The 14682-nt window shown below is 39.4% G+C and overlaps 1 protein-coding gene across 1 annotated transcript; it reads left to right on the top strand.

Annotated features, from left to right (window-relative positions):
* Positions 1-4835: 4835 nt before the first annotated feature.
* Positions 4836-12708, top strand: LOC110087768 (protein HP-25 homolog 1). The gene is made up of 3 exons (XM_020809628.3): positions 4836-5154; positions 9082-9249; positions 11732-12708. The coding sequence occupies exons 1-3, from the start codon at positions 5109-5111 to the stop codon at positions 12220-12222; spliced, it is 705 nt and encodes a 234-aa protein (XP_020665287.3). The 5' UTR covers positions 4836-5108; the 3' UTR covers positions 12223-12708.
* Positions 12709-14682: the final 1974 nt, after the last annotated feature.

The raw sequence follows: 14682 nt of genomic DNA, 5'->3' as shown, positions 1-14682 counted from the left end.
GGTGCTTTTCCTACTTTGAGGGGTCACTGTTAGTGCCCCTGGTAGACCATTAGGCCATTAGGCTCCACTCCATATACTAAAGCAAGACCCCCAAGGCCCCTGTCCAGCTACAGTTGCAGGATAGCAGCTTCTGATCTAGAGCCAGGGCAACCCACCTGAGAGACTTGCTCCTGGCCTTGATCCCAAAGCTATCTTCACCAACCGGCAGTAAATCCAGCAGGCTCCATGCCTACACAGGGATGACACTGGAGGTGAAAAAGGTTGTGGGAACACCAGCAGTGCCTCCAGAAACAGTAGCCACTCACCTTGCATCCACTCCTGACACTGACAAACCCCAAGCCCTGCCCTCACTATGGGCTTGCAAGCTGACCCTCTTCAGGGCACCAACCTTCAGTTCTTCATGGAGGCTGCCACTGAAGGACTCTAAGAACTCACAGGCCCCAGAAGAGTTAACTAGGGCCCTGGAATGAACCAATATTGTGTGGGGGCAAGTGACATTAACGTTGGCGTTGTGATAAGAGCTAGGACCAGAATGAATGCCTACAGTTATTGGTTCTCTTCCCCTGCTTGTAATAAACCCTGTTGAACATAATCCAGACTCTGTGGTGTTAATGGATAACGGAGGAGGTGTTACTTGCCAACCCTGTTAGGGGTGTTGATGGTGGACCTCATACCTACTGATCTGAAATAAAATATTCATTTAAAACCAAGTCTGCTCCTGGATTGTTGGCTAAGTCTGAAATATTTGTGTATGTCACATGTTCTGTGAACCCACAACATACACTGCAAGGTTATCTCTGCTTGACACCCTCCTGACTGACTCTCCTACTCTCAGGCTCTGCCTTTTTAACCTCTCTCTCAGCTCCAACTCTCCACTACATTAGCATAGACATGAATAATACATGACTTACTTAGCATAATAAGGGTGAACGCTACAACTTGTCTTCTTGCTCATCTTATTCTGGTCCTATCAGAAACTGGACATAAATTTGACTGCATTACTGACTTCTAATATAGTGACTCTAAACAAGGGATGGACAAATTTCAGAGGTCCAGAGGCTGCATAGACTCATCCCTGGATCTTGAAGGTCAAATCCAATCACATTTTCTCCCAGCCACATTTTTCCTTACCAAACCAAGAAAGGACTTCCTCCTACAAGTACACTTTGCACCAAAATTTCACAGAAATATATTGTATGCTTTTAAAATAGCCCACATTTCAATTTTCAGTACTTTTTAACCTTTTGTTGCTCTGGCTACATCCATGGTACATTTCAGATTATCAGCTCAACATGCCATTTTTATAAGGTTTTTTTCATGACATAACCAAGAGGTCTCCCCATACTCTTTAGAAAACCATTGTCAAATTGCTGAAAAATACAAAAACTTTGAATAGTATTTTACTTGTATAAAAACAGACTTTCTATATAATTTTTAAAGAATTTAATATTTTTAATATAAAAAAGGAGGCATAGAGATAAATACCAACAAACTCCTTTGCATGTTTAAAGGAGATCGTTACATATGCAGAGGAAGGTGGTAAGTTTAAAGTGGTAAGTTTACACATACATGCCTCAAATTTATTTTTCTCTCCACTTACAGCCTGTCTAGCAGGTTTCTTTTCCCTGGCTCATATAACTGAATAAACATCTGCATGTCCACCAAGTAACAGTTGTAATAAGTTACCTGTTCTTAGATCTGAAGATTTATTTACAAGAAATTGATGTCATAACTCATAACACATTTTCTGAAGGGTGTGGGAGCTGGAGTTTGTGCATTTTAGCACAGTACATTGAGAGTAAATATTGGGAAAATTATTTCCTGGATTTTAAAAATGACTTCCAATTAAAACAAAGTAGTCAAAAAGGCATACAGTATGCACATGTAACGAAGTTGTTCAGTCATACTTAAACCTCCTGGTAGCTGGGAGAAGAAAGCAAGGCTTCACAAGCTGGAGATGCTGCTGAGAATATTCAGTTTTTACAGGTTTTTTTTTTGGTCCAGGTTTGTTTTTCCTTCTGATGTATGGCTTCATTATCTTTCCAAAGCAATGAATCTGTACAAGAGTGTTGATCAGCTGACATTTTATTCCATATCCTGCTTAAAATATTTCCACCATGTGAAGCTCTGAAAATGGCTACCAATTTTTCAGAACTATCTCATACACCTAAATAACCTTGCATAATTTACTCTTTTTTGATAGAGCCTTAGAAATTTGAGCTTTATTGTGGCTGAAATTTTAGACAGCCTTGCTACTAGAATTTTTATACATGGTTTGCTTTTTAATTGACTATTCTGTGTAGTGGCTTTTCATCATTGATTTTATTGCACTATTAGATTTCTGGAAAGCTTATTTTCAGCAAGTTGTTATAAATATCCACCGCCCTTTCATTTTGTTTTCAGAACAAGCAGTAAACCTAACAAAATGAAAACACAAATCCATGGAAGATCAAAAAACCAATATGCCCGTATTATAACAAAAACAGAACAATGTTATTTACAGAGACACATAATCACAGAAATAACCATTATACAAAAGTCATATAGAAACTATCAGAGTCTGTAACTGAGAGTTGTCCAAAACAGTAATGTTTTCAAGCTATTGCAATGGTGTTTGAAAAAGATCTCCATTGGCTTGAGCAGCAGCATGCTGAAAAATTACTGTTTACACACACAGTTGTGACTGGGTACAGCCCCTCCATCATACCCCACCATCTTGACTGTCACAGATGACTCCAGAACACCACTAGGTAATAACAAAGGTTCTTTATTCTTTAGCAAATTGCTGGGAATAACGTCTGTAGCCAACTCAGCCTCTTGCTTCAGTAAAAGTTATTTATTATTTATAAACCAAAACACTAGTGTTTATCTGAATTACAATTGCTGGCAAAGACATACAATATGGGGAAAAAACATTATACAGTATTTTATACTTAACTAATAGTGGTGTTTTTGGTTTTTTAAATCTAAGTGCTTCCAGTTTATCTTTACGAGATTGTAGAACTCTCTCCCAAGTGAAGTTAAGTTCTCTCCATTTCTGCTGAGCTTCTGGTGGCCAGACAAACCTGCACAGGTCCTAATAGACTTTGATCTCTAAGATGGGTTTTATTGAATGTTTGGATCCAATTTTGAAGAAAATATCCATCTTTTATTTTAATGTTTTAAATAATTTTAGTGCATTGCAGATTGCTTTGAAAGTCCTTAGCAAATGGAAAGCATTGCCATATTCAGCACAATCAAGTTGCAAACATCACTTTTCAGCATTTGGTTAAATTTTCCTCCACATTTAAATTCCAGCCACCTCCAATTTTGAAAGATGAAACTGAATAAGTACAGTGCTTAGTTATCGGTACATTTGATATAACAGACATTCACTGGTAAATTAGTTATTACTTCATATATTGTTATATTTGTAATACCTATTTGGCCCTAGTACACATTATCAGTTATATCTTTATTTTCAGCCTGGGTGCCTATCATGAACCTAAACAGTTCCCTTCCTAACTCTGACTGACTCCTGGCCAGCACTGCCTTTTTAGCAGCCTGGCTGACCAGAGACACAATCTGATCAAAAATACATTCTGTGTAAGTATGGTATTCTACTCTTAGCTAGCAGATCATAAATATTCATATACATACCATGTTTCCCTGAAAATAAGCCAGGGTCTTATATTAATTTTTGCTCCAAAATATACATTAGGGTTTATTTGAAGGGGATGTTTTTTTTCATGTACAACAATCTATTTATTCAAATATAGTCACATCATCTTCTTCTGGTTGCTGCACAATGGTGGAGGGCAGGGTTTCACTTAACTGGGACTTATTTTTGGGATGGGACTTATATTACGAGCATCCTAAAAAATCATACTAAGGCTTATTTTCAGGTTAGGTCTTATTTTCAGGGAAACAGGGTACATTCTGTGTTGCATAAATATCAACAAATACAGTTGCCAATAGCTGATAATTCGCTTCCTGAAATCCTGAAATCTGGATCTGCAAGCATATTATCACAACAACATTGACAGAAACACACCCCCTGACTGTATGCTACAATTTGAGCACCCTGAGTTCTTTTCACCAGGAAGAATACAGATGTCTGATGCCAAATAAGAACAAAGTCCTAGATACATTCATCAACATGAAGTAGGAGATCCATGACATAAAGGAAACACCTCCTTTATAGTCTTTAAAAGCTTACAAAAATTACAAATGCAAATTCATAAGATCATATGTGGATTCACCTAACTTTGGACTCTCCTGATCTTGGCCTAAATTTGTGCTGTCATAGTGGCTATGACTCTTATTTGAGAAGGTTATGAATTAGGTGTAATTTAACTCCTCCCCTTCTCTATCCTATCTTGCGTTTTATTTTGTTTCTTCTGCCAGCTAATTTCATCCAGCACAATTGTGCTGGTAGGTTTAAGGAAAGCCGGTCCAATGGACATTGTATGGCTTCTGACCATGACAAGCACACTGCCCCTGGTTTGCATGCACTGTAGGTTAAAATGGGTTGCTAAAATTATTAATATATCACTAAACCTTTCCATGTATCTATGAAAGACAACTTTAGGCCTCTGTCTTATAGTGCTAAGATTAATTATTTTGTGAGCCAAAGCGTGCAATACGGATAATGCTGATATGTATTGGAATACAAAAATGAACTCCTATAATGACTGCTGTCAACAATGATGGAAATGTGAGCGATAAATCCTGTGAAAAACCTTCGCATAGATAGCCTTGATCAACTTGGCTTTTTCAGTTCAGGAAGGAATGTGAGCAAAGATAAGACTCCAGAATAATGCAACAATACTCCCTTGGAGAGTGGAGTACAGACTTCTAGGAAAGCAGACAAGCTAAACAATAAGAGGAAGAATCTTGGGAAATTCCTTCCTTATTCAATAAGGTACTAATTCTTTTAGTAACCAATAAGGTACTAAATCCTGGGAAATTCTTTCCTTACTCAATAAAGCACTAACGACTGTTAATAAAAAACAGTGGACAGGAGGCTGTGTATATAAGGATTTCAATCTTAAGACGATCCTATAAGGAGTACTCAGGAGAACTACTCAGAATTTCAAGAGGCAAACATCTTCCAAAAAAAAAACCACATGATGATGCTGGCAACACTTCAGTATCATTGTTTGCTAGTGACAGGTTTGTTTCTCTTTTTCCCTCTCTGCTAATATATTTATGCTTTTCCTCTAATATATTTGTTTTTCCTCTTTTTAATTTAGTGCTTGCTTTCATTCTTGAAAAGATTCTTAAGAGTTGTTGACTAAATACATGGAATAGATAATCTTAAACAAAACAAACTTTTAATGGCATTTTGGTTATTTTCCAATACTTGTAAGATCCAAAACATATGCTGTAGATTCTGATAGTTCTACAGTATAGATGGCAACATCCACAGGTACTATTAAAATACTATGTATTTGGGATCCACTTCTGTTGCCACTTACAACAGGAATATGCTGTGTGATGGACTAATTCTGACAGGAAAACTTACCTTTGTAAATAATAGGAATGACTCATGAAAATACAATTAAAATAGCTAAGTGCTATTAAACATTATCACTGAACGAGAGTGCATTGATGTTATTGTGCAGCAGAGCAAATCAGCATTCTATAAGGCAATTTGAACAATCAGGGCAGATCAAACAAAAAACTGTAACTTTGAAACTGGACTTTGAATCAACACCAAATTTAGCACAGAAGCAGGAGACATCTACAGAGAGTCATGCTCAGTACTAAATTTGTGGAGTTTGGAGTAAAGTGTTTTTGAGTTAGGATTTTTTTAAACTGTAGAACTGTTACCGTCTCTCAGGATTTCTGAGACCAGGCTTCTCACACAATTCTTCAAAGGGGAAATCAGCTCCTGCTCTGAGGCAGTCAGAACTGTTGACCCTGTCAGACAGGATTCAATTAGCTTTCTTTCAGGAGGAAAACTTTTTAAGTTTCTTCCCAGCCAAAAAGGCATTGGTGTTGGGAAAGGGATTCTATATCTGGTTGTAAAAATATTTAGAAAGATATTTTTAAAAAATGGAGAACATATTCAGAAGCTCAATTGTTTAAGGTATGAAATTATTGTTGTTGTTTTCTTTTTCTTTGTGGCTGGGGATGGCCTTATTTGCTGTTTTGGTGCCTATATCTTGTCCTAATTACAACCCTTTCACCCATCTTGTCATTATACAATTGTCTAGTAATTAAGAAAAAAAACCTTCCAAAGATGTTATGTGTCATCAAATTACTTCTGATGTGTGGTAAGTATATGAGTTAATGACCTCCAAAATGTCATATCATGAACCGTTCTGCTCAGATTGCAAGCCAACAGGATCTTCTATTAGATTGTTCTTTCTTACCATCACCCCCCCAGCCAACAAAAATATTTTTCCAGTAAGTTCTGCTCAGATCTTACAAACTAATAGCTGTGGCTTTCTTTATTGAATCAATCTGTCTCATGTAAAGTCTTCCTGTCTTCTTACTGCCCCATTATCCCCAGCAATATTGTCTTTTCTGGTCAATTCTGTATTTCCATTACATGTGCATGATAGGCATTTTGAATTATGGATACAGAAGCACAATATCCAACATTCATAAATTGGAAGTTTTTAAGAACTCAGTGAATCTTGAACTGGCTACCTGGGTTTGAACCCTAGATTGTGAGCTCAGTCATGACTGCAGCACAACAGTTTAACCACTATGCCACAAGGCTACTGGTATAATATATTACATTATTGTCGTTTCGTTTAGTCGTGTCCGACTCTTCGTGACCCCATGGACCAGAGCACACCAGGCCCTCCTATCTTCCACTGCCTCCCAGAGTTCTGTCAATTTCATGTTGGTTGCTTCGCAGACACTGTCCAGCCATCTCATCCTCTGTCGTCCCCTTCTCCTCTTGCCATCACACTTTCCCAACATCAGGGTCTTTTCCAAGGAGTCTTCTCTTCTCATGAAATGGCCAAAGTACTGGAGCCTCAGCTTCAAGATCTGACCTTCCAGTGAGCACTCAGGGTTGATTTCCTTTAGAATTGATAGGTTTGTTCTCCTTGCAGTCCAGGGGACTCTCAAGAGCCTCCTCCAGCACCACAGTTCAAAGGCATCAATTCTTCAGCGGTCTGCTTTCTTTATGGTCCAGCTCTCACTTCCATACATCACTACAGGAAAAACCATAGCTTTGACTATTTGGACTTTTGTTGGCAAGGTGATGTCTCTGCTTTTTAAGATGCTGTCAAGGTTTGTCATCGCTTTCCTCCCCAGAAGCAGCCGTCTTTTAATTTTGTGGCTGCTGTCTCCATCTGCAGTGATCATGGAGCCCAGGAAGATAAAATCTGACACTGCCTCCATATCTTCCCCTTCTATTTGCCAGGAAGTGATGGGACCGGTGGCCATGATCTTAGTTTTTTTGATGTTGAGTTTCAGGCCGTTTTTTGCACTCTCCTCTTTCACCCTCATTACAAGGTTCTTTAATTCCTCCTCACTTTCTGCCATCAGAGTGGTATCATCAGCATATCGGAGGTTGTTGATATTTTTTCCGGCAATCTTATTGTACATTACTGTACAGCAGAGCAAATCTACATTCTACAAGACAATTCTCAAAATGGGGGCAGCTAAAAACAAAAATTCTAACTTTGAAAATGGACTGTGGATTGCCACCAAATTTGACAGGGACGTAGCAGACAGTCTACTTGTGCCAGCAAAGCCTGAATTTTGGCAACACCCATGATAGCAGTCAAGATGGTCTACAACATCCATTCTCAATGGGGGCCATATGGACTCATGGGGACCCTGGCATTTTTAAAGAGGGCCACAGACTGAAAATATGTGAGCTGTTTCTGAAAGATATGTTTGTGCTGTGTACATGTTTGATAGGGGCCCTGTAACCTCAGAAGAGCTCCCAAATGGCCGATGGCCAAAAAAAAACCTTTGGGAATGGCTGGTCTACTGGATATAGTGCTCATTACTATTCACACTTGTCCAGACTACTTTGGGTTTGGGTGAGAAGTGATTTATTGATGAAAAAAGTAATAAGCTTCTGGGATTTTCCCTTGCTTTGTGAATAGGAATGAGCACAAGAGAGTAACCTGTATACTATCTTGGCTGCTGCCATTGTTGTTGTCAACATTCAGGCTGCCCTTTGCTATGTAAAGCTTGGCATCTTTTTTTCCTGCTGGCAATGCGAACACAATATTATGCAGCAATATTGGGCCATTTCCTTGCATTTTGAATTGTGGATACAGAAGCACAATATCCTACATCAATAAACTGGAGTTTTTTAAATAAAAGAATTGAATAAGTATAAGACAAATCATGTCAGATTTGACCAAATGCCTACTCACCCAGCATTCTGTTGGACTAGTGATCAGCCAGCTGCCCACCGGACTTGACTGCAATGGTACCCTATGAGATACAGTACCATTTTTAGCTGCTGATACACAAAAAATATTGGTTTGGGAAGCAGTATACAGTCATTGGGACCAATAGCCACTGACTGCCTTACTAATTAATTAATTAATTATGTGCTTCCAAGTCGATTCTGATTTATGGTGAACCTTCCCAGGGTTTTCTAGGTATGAAGTCCTCAGAGGAAGCTTACCAGTGCCTCCTTCTGGTACTCTCTGGGGACTATGTAGCTTGCCCAATGATGCACAGGATAACCTCTTCTTCCAGGAGGCAAAGTGGGGAACCAGCCTTCTGACAATTGATACTTCCACCCAACGTGCTGTCTAGCCAGCTATTGATCACCTTATCATTCAAGAATTGTTTGAACCTACAGTTAAAGGTGTTCATGTTGATGGCTATCACAACATCTTATGTTAGAAAGCTCCACAATTTAACTATGTGTTATATGGCTGAAGAACGTCTTTTAGTCTGCACTGAATATCCCAGTTTCTACCTCCTTAAGGGATGACCCTGCACTCTAGGTGTGTGTGTGTGTGTGTCTATGTGTTTGTAGAGCAAAATCTGTGCTTTGATGTGTGACTGAGATCTTTTGTTTATTTCATAGTTACCTTTAAGAAGTTTTTAAAGTTACCTTTAAAAAGCTGAAGACTAGGCATTGATTTCTGATTTCTGTTGCTGTAGGTCTCTGGAGTTTGACGCTCTTTTGGGTTATAACAGCTGACATTGCGGAGAGACACAATTTTCCATGTTGTGTACCAGGACCTCAAGGTCCTCCTGGACTCAATGGGAACCCTGGCCAGAATGGGTACAATGGAGAAAAGGGGGAGAAGGGAGACCAAGGTGAACGAGGTGTGTGGTTGGTTTTTTTTTTTTTTTTTTTTTTTGCTTTTTTAGAAGTAAATATTTTTAAATACATTGGCCAAAAACCTGTTGCTTAGTGCAGTAAATCAGTGGTTCTTAACCTTGGGTTATTCAGGTGTTTTTGGATTGCAACTCCCAGAAGCCTTCACCACCAGCTGAGTAACCCAAGGTTAAGAACCACTGCAGTAAATAACACTAAACTAGACCCATTCCCATTAAATCAGTGGGGATTTAGTGAGTCAGCGTCACCATAAGTTCAGTTGGTGCAAATGGTCTTTTTCTAGCTGTGTCATACTATGCTGAAGTCATACTCAGAGTAGGCCCATTATAATAATGGAATTTACAGAGGAGGTGCCTCTCCAAATCCCCACTGATTCAACAAGCCTAGTCTAGTACAATTTATTGCAGTAAGCAACAGGATTTTGGCTGTTCTCTTAAAAAAAACAATATATCCCAGTTGCAAAATTTAAGAGAACTAGCCAACTATTGTTTTCTCAGACAGTTCCCATTGTGTTCAGTGGTGTTTTCACCCGAGGCTTGAATGAATCATTGTTTTTTAACCATCCATGTCATTCTGCACGTGTTTATTGAAAAGTCTGGGCTGTCTAAGTTTCAGCAGTATTCTGCAAGTTTTTTTAAAATCGGAAAATTTACATGCACATTTAAATGTTTTTCCCCTCAACAGCAATCATCAGTCCTCTGTGATTGTTAAGAGCTTAATTGATTGCTCACGTTTATATTCTTGTCCAGTCTTTGCATGCTTCTTTATTCAGTCAAATTATCTAACTGTTCTGTCTGGTGGAAGAGCATCCTTTTGTAACCTGGAAGCTGCACGACATCAAATTAGAGAAATTGGTTGGGAAGGGAAGAAGAGAACAAGGGCTAATTTAGGACTAAACAAAACATTATCCATGTCTTCACGTAATGACATACATGCAGCTTCTTTGTTTCAAAGCAGCAATGATTTGGGGCGGCCAGCACATTGGTGTTTTGTTTTCTAAGATTTCAAGAGCAAAACCTAAGGTCAGGGAACAGGCCCTTATGATGCCAAAGGGGGTAGGCTATTGTGTAATTGTTACACAATAATATGTGCATAAGAGAATGAGTGAAAGAATGTGGATTTCTTGCACAAGGTTCCCAACTAATATTTACAATGCAGGTAGCCTTGAGTCAGTGAGCCTTAGTGCCAATCACTTGAAAATAAATAGATAGATAGATAGATAGATAGATAGATAGATAGATAGATAGATAGATAGATAGGTGGATACGGCCTTGTAACCATTTCAAAAACAGAAATAATACTTTATCCTCCTCTAGTACCTCTCAACCTCTAATTTATGTCCTCAATATAGGGACCTCCCCAGCATAGCAATTTCCTGACTTCAGCCAGCAACATGATTCCTGGCAGCCCAAGATGGAAGAGGGAGATTCCGCCTGCCTCAGCCAGACTTTGAAGCACAGCTGCCATGGCTTGTGTACCAAGAAAATTTGAAGTACTGATGCATATTTTCCAGCCCCTGTCTTGTTCCAATTGGCACAACAGGCCTAATGTGAACACACTTAATGGCCACATGGAAGGGGAGAGATTCAGTGGGTGCATACATTTGGGCCCAGCATGTACACACAGAAGCACCTGTTGAGTCAGTGCAACATGATGCCAGCTGGGAATAGGTGGATATAGGAATCCAGTCTTTAAAGCCATTCCACACACATTCATATCTATCCCTTCAGTGCTGTGTCTCTTTCCCTCTGGGTAATCATAGATTCTAGGCTTAAAGGTCATGTGACTGGGCTCTTTAATTTTATTTATTTGTATTCATTTATTTACTTTGCATCATTTGTGGGCCATATGCCTTTTTTTTCACAGTGACGGGACTCAAGGGGGCTTACAGTGTTAAATCAAGTAATACTAAATAATAATAATCATAGAACTGCAAAGTTGGAAGGGACCCTATGGATCATCAAGTCGAGCCCTGGATGATATGTATATAGTAAAGCTACCTTGCAGCAGTTAGGGCCCCTCCTCTTCTTTGTACTGAACTGGGCCCTGAACTTCAACCTTAAAATATTTCCTGGGGGCATCAATCTGGGTTAAGAAACAACTCTAGTTGGAACCCAATCTCAGGCTTCTCCATTTATTTTTGAAAGCAGTTCAGGGCTTTTGTAAACCTAACCATTTTGTTTTAATTCTTTTGGATTTATTTTGACCAAAGAGAGGTTGCGTAGCCTTTGAAATCTGAAGTGTGTTGCACAGATAAGTAGAAGTACTATACATGTGAGCAAAGAACCTCAAGCTGCTTTGAACAGGAAAAAACAAACAAGAAGAGGAATAGAGACAGCTTCAAATTGCATTAAACGAGTGGAGAGCCTTCTGCATGTTTTGCTGTGATATACAGTTCAGTCCTTCCACTGAGTCCTTTTTCTCTGTTGATACATCTCTTGTTTCTCCCCTCCTTGGTTGTTTTTCCAGGCGTTCCCGGATCTCCTGGTTTACCAGGTATTCATGGAAAATTGGGACCAGTGGGTCCAAAAGGTGAAAAAGGAGAAGTCGGTGGTCCTGGCCTCCCTGGGGTATGCCAGCCACAAAAGAAATCTGCCTTTGCTGCACACCTGGCTAAAAATTACCCACCACCTAACCAGCCAATCGTGTTTCACAATATAATCTACAACGAACAGCAGCACTTTGATGTGGCCACAGGAAGCTTCACCTGCCAAATCCCAGGCATTTATTTCTTTGGCTACAATTTAGAGGCGCACAGGAATTCACATGTTGTCCTGAAGAAAAATGGGCAACAAGTGATAGCATCCTATCAACCTGCCGTAGATGTTTATGAAAACATGTCTGGAAGTGTAGTTCTTAAACTGGAGACAGGAGACAGGGTGTGGTTAGAAGCAAAACAATCTCAAAATGGGATAACACACACTAGTTATTTTGTTGGTTACCTACTGTTTGAATCTTAGCTTACATAGTCACTTGTATCCTGTCAATGGAATCAACCTTTAAGTATTTATCCAGCTGATTTGTGAATCTATGTATCTGCATTGAGGCATTCAGGAGCTCATGGGATCAGATTAAAGCAATGAGATGCTTACTGCCCTCACTATCTCTGCTATTTCCCTTTCTGTCTGTATGTATTAGAGGGCACAGGTCTGTCTTTTCTACAGTGCTTTATGCATCCAGCCTCTCAACTTGATTTGACAATGCTGTCTAGGGCTGATGGAAGCTGTAGTTCAAGAAAAGCTGCGGGCTGCACATCTCAGAGAGAGATCAGAGCGAGAATCTGCAGAGTTAGCAGTCCATAAGGAGGTTTGCACCAAAGTTTGCAATCAGGACAACAGATTGTTATCTCATTGCCTATAGGAACCAGCCGACCTAATATCAGGATGTTTGTATCATCAAGAAAACTTTTGTAAATGGCCAATGCTAATAAAGTAATCACTACTCAACACTTTCTGCATTTTATTTCCCTTGACCTCACTATCTACGGTCCTGCCACACCTTGCCACATACCTGAAATTCTGGATAACACTACATGTGTATGATGAAGTAAGCCATACCTCAAAACAGTTTATGTTGTAGTAAATTTGGTACTCTTTAGGGTGCCACAAGACCCTTTATTGTATTTACTGTAGCTGACAAATACAGTTGAAAATTGTTCAAGGACGCTTGCTAAATTATTGGGGAACCTGTACATCTAGTGCATGTTCTGAACTCAGTCAAGGGGTGGCAAGAAACAATGACTCTAGAGAGCTTTACTGTCTCTCTCAATACTGTGATTTTGTTCATTCCATGAGAATAGGATAATGCTTTTCAAATACATGTATTCATCTAGGAGGTACAGCTTTCCACTCTCTCTCTCTCTCTCTCTCTCTCTCTCTCTCTCTCTCTCTCTCATTTTCTTGGCAACTTTGTAAGGTAGGCTATTGAGAAAGTGGCTTGTCCAAGGTCATATGGTGATAATAAAAGAGTATTGGATTACGTTGAGAGTGGATTCACACAGCCTCCTGGTTGCTCAGCATTTTGGAAGATCCCATACTCAAAGAGGTTATGTTGAGTTACCAGGAACCCTTGCAAGGACCAAGGAAGCCTTTCAGTGTAACAGTTCTTTTATCTATCTGTAGTTTACTCTTTCCTGCCAGGCTTCTATTAGAATGCAAAAAAATGCAAACAAAAGTTGTTTTTCAGACATTCATTTCATTCCAGATAACAACGAGAGCAAATATCTATGACACCATGCCTAACCCTGAATATAAAAGAGAAAAATACTTAGGAAGTCACTGCACACACTGTACACTAAACTTCATGTTTATGTAAGGTCTCAAAGGGCTGGAGGGGCTTATTAATCTAATGGCATGGCCCGTCTCCAAAAGTCAGTGCACATTTTCAAAATTTCACTGCACAAATATGCACCTTAAACCTTCTTTCAGGGCTATTCAGTACCTGCTTCATGGTGACAGGTAGGGCATTTCCAGAAAGATACAAGCCTCCTAACTCAACACAATAGCTGTGAACATGTAGACGAAATACCGTAACCAAGAACTGTCAGAACAGATGCCCCAAATGAGTCAGTGACATTTTGTATGACCTAAAATGACCAATGTCCTTGGTTTCATTTTTGAGACACATAGAATTATACACACTAAAGAACTGGCATTGATGTACAGCTAGAATGGTTCAATTCTCCTGGTGCTAAATAGTGCTAGAAAATGTGGATTTTGCATCTTTTGATGGCTTGACACTGGCTTGTCATTTTCTCAGGTTCCTGGGATCATTATTTTGATAAAGTGCTTGCATAAGTCATGTCCTTGCTGGAGTCTAATTGACATAAAGGGACAGGAAAAAAGGCAGAAGAAACCTGCACTGCACCATGGACTGAAGATATATGAAACCTACTAATACACCTAGGTAAAAAATGAGAGAATAATGACACCAGTTTTACAAGGGATTTGACATATAGTTCCATACATTTAAAAATCTTGGCAAATGTGCCTTCAAAGGACTAAGAAATATGAGAAATTTACTGAGCACTAAACATTACCTCCCCACCACAACTAGCAACTTTATTCCTCTATGGTAAGCAAGGCCAGGTTCCTCCCTCCCCCCCTTTCCCCTTTCCTACCATTTATCAATCAGTGGAAGAAATTCATAGAGAGCAAACAGAAAAAAGCACACTCCCTACACTCAGTTTTACATCCTATTCTACTCCTTATGTCAAAAAGGCTGTTTCACATTACTGGCCAATCAAACAACTTGATTCATGAGATCCATCGGCAGCACTGTGGAGAGAGGAAGCTGTGACCAACTTAGGAAGTACTAATAGGAATAAAGAACAGCTGGGGATGCAGGAAGTGTCGGTTCCTTCCTGTATCTGAAATACTGTTTTTGTATTTTATGTCTGGTGGTCTACTAGTAAATTTGGA

This window comes from Pogona vitticeps, chromosome 5, assembly GCF_051106095.1.
Source record: "Pogona vitticeps strain Pit_001003342236 chromosome 5, PviZW2.1, whole genome shotgun sequence".
In the NCBI taxonomy this organism is placed as follows: Eukaryota; Metazoa; Chordata; class Lepidosauria; order Squamata; family Agamidae; genus Pogona; species Pogona vitticeps.
The sequence above is the reverse complement of the archived record's forward strand: the minus strand, read 5'-3'. Positions and strand labels throughout refer to the sequence as shown.

Excerpts from the sequence above, each read along its gene's own strand:
- LOC110087768 (XM_020809628.3), top strand. The coding sequence starts at position 5,109 with ATGATGATGCTGGCAACACTTCAGTATCATTGTTTGCTAGTGACAG. Across the intron at positions 5,155-9,081 it reads TCATTGTTTGCTAGTGACAG|GTCTCTGGAGTTTGACGCTC; the intron begins GTTTGTTTCTCT and ends CTGTTGCTGTAG. Across the intron at positions 9,250-11,731 it reads GGGAGACCAAGGTGAACGAG|GCGTTCCCGGATCTCCTGGT; the intron begins GTGTGTGGTTGG and ends TTGTTTTTCCAG.